Below are 7,752 nucleotides of genomic sequence, written 5' to 3'. Positions count from 1 at the left end.
CCGCTTATGATTTTCAAAATAAAAGCAACGCGGTGGCGATTCTGTTTTAAGTAACCGATTTGATATTTTACGTTTTGTTTTGAAGACTAAACCACTGCTCTTTTGTTGTTGTTTAACGGCCAATTGACGTAGCTGATCAGATACCCCTCCCATCTATTCGGCCCCTCCTTCACCGTGGAGGGATACGATTCTATAATAATAAAAAAGGCGTGGTTGTTTAAATTCCCTCTTACGAAAGTAACTGAGAAACCAAAACAAAAATAATGAGTACATTTCCTCTGACTTACGGGGGTCCTCAATAGCCTACTCAGCCACTAATTACTATTAGTATTTATTTTCTATAATAAATACTTTTGCTATAAATCCCCGATTTTTGTCTTGGCTAAAGCTTTTTTTTTATCACCTAATGCAAAAAGAAGATGTTTTACTTTGAAATTATAATTTTTTTTAGGTTATATGCACCTGTTATCCTTTCTCCCGTTACATAATCTTCCATTAAATCAAGCTGTTCAGTTTCACCGTTTTTATTTTCACAAGCAGTGAAAGGAAAATCCATTTGAAAGGCAGTGGGTTGAGTTAAAGCTTGCATATTCAAATCAATAAAAAGAAAAGGCACGGCACACTCCTGCAGAGCTAGTACTTAGTTGGAGTTGCAGATTGGAGGCCATTGGGAAATACTTTCGTCCCTCGATAAACCAAACGATTCTTTCTCAGTGACATCCCTCTTGGGCTTCTATTATTACACATATTTATGTCATGGACATCAGGACTATTGCACAATGTTATTTTATAGTTCTCTAAGCTTTACAGAGCTTATGATGGCCTCTATTGGTCCATGCAGTGATATCATCTACTCCGAATCCGGGCCTTTTTAATGCTGCCATGTTTTTGTGGACAGATTGATGTGTGAGTTCTTCTGTAAAAATATACAAACGGATTTTACATTCTGCAGGACAGAAGGTAACTCTGGCTGAACCAGTGACTGCAACCTCTACTGGCCCTCTTCAACCAGCATGTGAAGATCCCACACCACAGCCTCTCGCGAGGTTGTCATATGACTCAAAAAGCGGCATTCTCAAACATTCCCGGGGAGAAATAGCATAAAACCCTTAACAGGGCGACCTGCGTGGTGTCTTCTGTGTTGAAGGTCCTCAAGAACAACTTGACATTGCACAGAGGGCAACATTGCTGAGTCATAGTATCCATACATCTCAATTCAACATCCTCTCTTCAAAAACAAAGTTGAACCTTGCACTGGAGTTCGAGCAATAAGGTCATTTGTGAAGTAGTGCACTGATTATCAATCAACCGCCACCCTCCCAGCCTCCAAGCAAAAACAGTCTATCCCACAGGTGAGCCCACAATTATAAACCACCTTCGTGCCACGATGACCAGCATCTTTGAGTTCTCTACCTTTCCCCATGTTCTCCAAATGTTAAAATAAGAGGTTTCTTTTGGTGTTATGAATGTAAATTCCCTGTCAGGGCAACTCTGTGTGGCTCAAACCTGATAGGAACTCTCCTGACTTTTATATTTTTTATGCCACATGTTTGACTGGGGCAGACTGTTGGTTGGCCGACATCCTGCAGTTCTCTCGGGACATCAGGAGGTCCAGTTCATTACCATTGCTGGTGAGCACATAAAGATCAGAGAATGAATATCAGCAGGTCATGAACTTGTCACAACAGGAGGTGGATTACCAAATTCCCAGATGTTGCGTCCCTGCAACACATTTCTCTTGTTCAACAGAGTTGGCTTCGGCAGTGGCACAAATTCTGAGGACATGTTTCTCGACCTGTAAGGTCCAGCGATACCTTTCTCTGCTCCTCTGTTCCTCTTTGAACAGCCCCCAATGTGATGGACCAAAGGGGTGTGCCTCCATCGGACCCTCTCTGTAGAATATAAAACAGAATATTTCACTTGACTTCTTTTGACAGACAACATCCTATTAGGGATACTGTGACAGGAATCATAAATAATGTTGTACTCTCATGATAGTAATAGAATATTATTCATATTATTTTTGTTTGGTTACTTTAAGTGCCTTAAGCACTTAAAGCAAGAGAGCTGCAATTCCCATAGCAGCTGCCTGCACTCTGTACGACCATTGAACCTTCTTTGCAAAGAATAAAGCATTAAAAGACGAGTTCTGTTCTTTGATACGGATGTGTTTTCATGTCAGCATTTTATGGACTCAGACAACGTCGGCAATATACATTTTCACCACCAAATGTTTTCTTTAAAATGTCAGTATGAAGAAAATCTTTGTTAAAATGTTATGGGAGGAAATTTATAAATGTCCAACTTGGACATGAGCCTAAGTGCAAACAGATTATTCAGACTGTAGAGTTTCTCGAAAGCTGCCCTGTGGTGTTGATTGTTGTGTTTTCTTTATGGTCACATACTTCCATGTATCTGCTTATCATAACGCACGGGGTTTGTTTGACCACACCCGAAAATCTGTGCTACAACACGTGTCACATATTGCACAAGTGTAATATAGTCATAAAAGGCGTAAATGATTTATCTTTCTAATTCATGTAAAGGTATTGAGGTTACATAGGTAGAGCCTCTGGAATCCATGGCATCCTATGACTATTACAAGTTATCATTTTAAAATAAACGATTTAGTCGTTACGTTTTCGCTCCGAGGTTCTGAATCCGAGCTTCTGATTTAAATATGTAAAACATATTTAAAATCCAAATGTGTTGTTAATGCAACATTTATCATTTCAAATTTTACTTAACAATGAATGTAAACCAGACCATCAACATTATTGTCTGTATAAAATATTAGTATAAATACAATTTTTAAGTTTGGTTTTCCTGGAGAAATTGTACATGCTTGATTCTTGTTCTACCTTCTTGTGTATATATGTGTGTGTATGTATATATATATATTTTTTATTCCTTGTGCAGGTGTGATTTCAAACCATAAATCTGATTTGTTTATGCAAATACCCCCCTATTTGTGAGCCTGGGAGCTGCCACAGTGTATCTGCTAAGCTAATCATTATGGATAATAAAGGGTAAGGTTATATCACCCGAGTCATTTAAATCCCAACCAAAATTTTCTTGGAGTTTGATCCCAGACGAGCGGCAGCAGCGGCGGAGAGCAGACATGGAGCAACAGCTCACCAGGCCAACGTGGAGCAGGCAGATAGAGTTCACTCTGGCTGGCATCGGCTGTGCCGTGGGCCTGGGAAATGTTTGGAGGTTCCCTTATCTCTGCTACAGGAGCGGAGGAGGTGAGACACGCAGCTTAGCTCCTCAAACGGAAGTGTTATTTAACGGTTGTGTTTTCGAGCCCTACTTCTGACACTTTGAATTGGCGTGATGCAGTTTCATTTTTACTTACTTACCTTTGTATGCTGATGTTGTTTAATAATATACCTCGACTGATCCAGTATGTTAAGCAGGATGACTTTCATGAAACTTAAATATTGGAGAATGGCACAAAACAGGGGCCGTGGAAATCCTTTGTCAGCTAAACAGTGGGAGAGTCAACACTCAATTTCTTCCTTCGAGGTGCCTTTCTGGTGCCCTACCTGCTCATGCTGGTGGTGTTGGGTGTCCCTCTGCTCTACATGGAGCTGACAGTGGGTCAGTACACGAGGAGAGGGCCCGTCCACGCTCTGGCTAATGTCTGCCCGCTCTTGAAAGGTACTCCGTGGCATAAAATAAAAAGATTTTCCCGCTCACTGAAAGAGAAACAAATGAAAAAGTGTACTGTTATTTTTGACAATATCCTTTGTTTGTCCTCAGGAGTGGGCATAGCATCGGTGGCCATCTCCTTCATCATGTGTATCTACTACAATGTGGTCATCACCTGGGCCCTCTATTATCTCTTTAGCTCCTTCCAGGCACCGTTACCCTGGCAGAACTGCAACAACACCTGGAACACCCCCAACTGCACCAACATCGCCACCAACAGCAGCTTCTCCTCCACAGCCAGCCAGGAGTTCTTCAAGTAGGCCTTCACTGTGTGGGAGAAACCAGCGCTGGTTAACTCCGAATTATGAAACCACACTAGATAATAATTAGTTTGCCGCAGGATTACAAAACCCCATTAGCTTGAGAAAACTGCTTACACAGCTCAAAGTCTGATTATGTCAAAGGAGAACATAGTACTTTAAAACGTGAGAACGAATTAGTCATGTGAGGTGAAGCTTAGTGATAAAAGGCAAATAGGTGCTATCTTAAGGGAAGTCACGTTTAAACTTAAACTTAGTATAACATGTTTATTCTCCTGCTGCAGTGGTTTACTCATTAACTTTTTTGGTGGATACATGTAGGAATGGAATGTAAGTTTGTGACCAAGCAACAGGTTTTAACTCCCATTCAGTGTGGGAAGAATGGAGTTGGGAAAAATGCCTTCTAACCTACACATGGGGGCATAATCTGTCATATTATGCATGGTAGCTGTTTTATCAATGCAAAGTACAATTTCAACTGACTGACCACTGAAAACGTCCACCTTTAAAATGCAAATCTTTATGGAAATGTTTTCCTTGTGTCATCTGGAATCAGAATTTCCCACTTCCCAGGTGGCAATAGATTAACATCTAATCATATAACTATTTGCATCTTCGTGCAGTAGGATTTAGCTGGTTTACCAAATATAAACTGGCCTATAGTGGAATATAAACAGGGAAAGAACATAGTATAGTAAGTAGTAGTATAGTTATATAGTAATATAACTTTAAGTTCAGTTAGCGTTAGTGAAGCATTATGTTATGATTTTGTGATTGTCCACTTTTCCTTTTGTTGTTTCTTTGAAGGTATAAGATGTTGGAGCAGACAACTGGAGTAGGAGAAGCGGGATTGATCCGCTGGGAGCTCTTCCTCATTCTCATTCTGGCTTGGGTCCTCATTTACTTCTGCATCTTCAAGGGGGTGAAATCGACCGGCAAGGTAAGTGAAAAAGAGAGACCACTCAGGACAGACGAGGAGAATGCCGACCCCTGAGTACTGCGCACTGCTTTGCAGGTTGTGTATTTCACGGCTCTATTCCCGTACGCTATCCTGATCGCCCTGCTGATCAACAACGCCCAGCTTCCCGGCGCTTTAGATGGAATATCCTTCTTTATCCTTCCAGTATGGGACAAGCTGCTGTCAGTGGAGGTAAGAGGAATGAATCAGAGGAGAATAGGAGGAGGAGAATAGGTATTAACTGACAGGGACGGTGCTTTTACTGTGGACATCCCCTCCGGGTTTCAGGTGTGGGTGAATGCTGCAGCTCAGATCTTCAACTCCATCGGGATTGGTTTTGGCTCCCTCATGGCCATGTCCAGCTACAACTCCTTCAACAACAACGTGCTGAAGTAATCAGACAAAGCACTCAGTTTTCCCCATCAGCAGTGACAACAATGATCACTGGGCAGTAAGAAAAAATCCTCTGCTTTACCCACAGGGACACTCTGACTATATCCATCATCAACTCCGTCACCAGTATCTTGGCAGGTTTTGTCATCTTCTCAGCTTTTGGATACATGTCCCATCTGCAGGGCATCCCTGTCAGCGATCTGGCTGTGGATGGTAAGAAATTTTAAAAAGTTGATATAAAAAAATCCTCAGCATGGCTGGGAAAATTTGTTTTAGGAATGTTTTTTTTATTTATGCGTTTTATCAAAGCAACTCAAATCTCATTGGGAGTTTGCAGTTACAAATTAGCATTTTTGCAAAGCAATGCTTCATGATCCATGAATTGCTCTGTCCGTTACAATTTTCATAATTTCCTATTTCATGAACCTTGCCACACTGTCATCTTGTGTATCTGTTGCATTCAGGGCCTGGACTTGTTTTTATTGTTTACCCACAAGCCTTTGCCAACATGCCAGTGAGTCAGCTGTGGGCTGTGTTGTTCTTCTTCATGCTGCTTTGCCTCGGACTGGACAGTGAGGTCGGTAATGGGGGATAACAGAGGCCCTTCAGTGATAAAAGTGCGATCCTGTGCGACTGCTTTTGTCTTCTTTTTGTTTTGTCAGTTTGCAATGGTTGAAGTGATGGTGACCAGTCTCATGGACCAGTACCATCAAAGTTTAATGGCATTTTTCAAGCGAAAGGAGCTGTTTATTCTTGCTATCTGCAGTGCAGCGGCTCTTCTGGGGATTCCCTGTGTCATGCAGGTACAGTTTACGGGCTGAGCTTTGTTTAAAGTGAATCACCCACAGTCCTAAAGAGTGTGTCTCTTTTCTTTTCTTTAGGTGGGCATCTATGTGTTCCAGCTCATGGACCATTACACTGCCATAGTGTCCATCATGTTTCTGGCTTTCTTTGAGGTCATAGCCATCTGTTGGAGTTATGGTAGGCAAATGTTGTGTTTCTGTTTTTCAGATGCCAGGTAATGTATCATTTTCAATACCAAATGTTGTAAAAGGTCTAACAACATGCAAACAAACAGTGAACAGTTAACTGAAGCAGCTCTCCGTGCGCAGGAGTGAATCGACTTTCAGACAACTTACAGGAGATGACTGGGAAAAGACCAAACATCTTCTTCAGACTATGTTGGCTTATAGTGGCTCCTGTTCTGATCACTGTGAGTCCACATGACTTCCACATGACTTAGATTGGAGATGTTGTTTTCTCTTGACCCTAAACTGGGATCCATCCAAATGTGTCACGTCACATGTTTCTTCTTGGAACAGGTCATCCTGGTTTTCTCCGTCATTCAGTTCAAACCAGCCCGCTATGGGGACTACGTCTTCCCTCCCTGGGCTCAGGGGGTTGGCTGGGTCATCGCCATGGGCTCCATCATTTGGATCCCTTTGGGTGCTATTCACACATTATGGGTGCTACCCGGCTCATTAATGCAGGTGCAACATTTTTTTTTTTTAACTCTCAAGTCAAAACATTAGAATAACACACTTGTGTGTGTGTATTGTTACTCCAAGCTATGTGATAACAAACATATTGGTGCATTTCTCCGACAGAAACTGAAGCTGTCCGTCAAACCATACGCCCTCAATAAAAAGTCAAAAATGTCATATTATGAGAGGGGAGGAGCAATACCTCCAGGCATCGCTGTCATCAGCTCTGACATCCATCTACCTGAAAAACCTCCCATTCAGACACACCTGTGATGGGCCTGTGCTTCGGCACGAGCTGCAAATTCATCGCAAATCATTGTTTGCCTTTGGTTTTAACGATCATTCTACAAAAACGATCTGTGTGACATTCAAAATGTATCGCTGCATATCTGCCATGCAGATATATTGAAAGAGTCTAGTGCGTGAGCCTAGTAATTCAATTTGTTGTTGTAAATTAGGGATTTTGTTGAACTTTCTAAACGTTCTGCCAATTTTTTAAATGTTAAAAGATGTTGTGAAGAGACAGCGTCTAGAATCATTTATTGTTGTGTAAATCTTTACTATCCGAACAACACTTCCTTGGTTGCAACAGAACTCCAAAAGACAAATGTGTGTTACTCAGGGCTTCCGCCACACATTCCCGGCCCTCTTGACTTTGCTGAGGGTGCCATCTCTTGGCCGTGTCTGCTAATGCAAGTATGACTGTTGATAAATCTGAACTCAGGTACTGGGCTTAGATGTTGTGCACCTATTTAAGTCAATAAAATGATAAAGCAATGCTACCACTTCTCTTACAAACACGAACCACCGTGGACCAATTCATTGTGGATGACAGTCTTTAGGTCAAATGCAATAACTGCTGATAAAAATCCCATCCCTCTGTGATTAACAGAGGACTACACGGGTCACTGCATCATGTCATGTAAGGCGTTATAAAGGCCTG

General features: G+C 41.7%; 1 protein-coding gene across 1 annotated transcript; it reads left to right on the top strand.

Moving 5' to 3' along the window:
* Nucleotides 1-3,097: 3,097 nt before the first annotated feature.
* si:ch211-283g2.1 (sodium- and chloride-dependent GABA transporter ine) lies at nt 3,098-7,686 on the top strand. The gene is made up of 13 exons (XM_037467732.2): nt 3,098-3,248; nt 3,529-3,663; nt 3,766-3,970; nt 4,782-4,914; nt 4,990-5,124; nt 5,221-5,324; nt 5,414-5,538; nt 5,790-5,902; nt 5,988-6,128; nt 6,207-6,306; nt 6,438-6,538; nt 6,648-6,815; nt 6,933-7,686. The coding sequence occupies exons 1-13, from the start codon at nt 3,122-3,124 to the stop codon at nt 7,080-7,082; spliced, it is 1,737 nt and encodes a 578-aa protein (XP_037323629.1). The 5' UTR covers nt 3,098-3,121; the 3' UTR covers nt 7,083-7,686.
* The last annotated feature ends 66 nt before the right edge of the window (nt 7,687-7,752 follow it).

This window comes from Pungitius pungitius, chromosome 16 (assembly GCF_949316345.1).
Source record: "Pungitius pungitius chromosome 16, fPunPun2.1, whole genome shotgun sequence".
In the NCBI taxonomy this organism is placed as follows: Eukaryota; Metazoa; Chordata; class Actinopteri; order Perciformes; family Gasterosteidae; genus Pungitius; species Pungitius pungitius.
This window is presented reverse-complemented; position numbering and strand designations above follow the sequence as displayed.

Bases quoted from the DNA above. Each gene is read 5' to 3' on its own strand.
- si:ch211-283g2.1 (XM_037467732.2), top strand. From the start codon at position 3,122: ATGGAGCAACAGCTCACCAGGCCAACGTGGAGCAGGCAGATAGAGTTC. The intron at 3,971-4,781 runs GTAGGCCTTCAC...GTTTCTTTGAAG, and splicing joins GCCAGCCAGGAGTTCTTCAA to GTATAAGATGTTGGAGCAGA. The intron at 6,307-6,437 runs GTAGGCAAATGT...CTCCGTGCGCAG, and splicing joins AGCCATCTGTTGGAGTTATG to GAGTGAATCGACTTTCAGAC.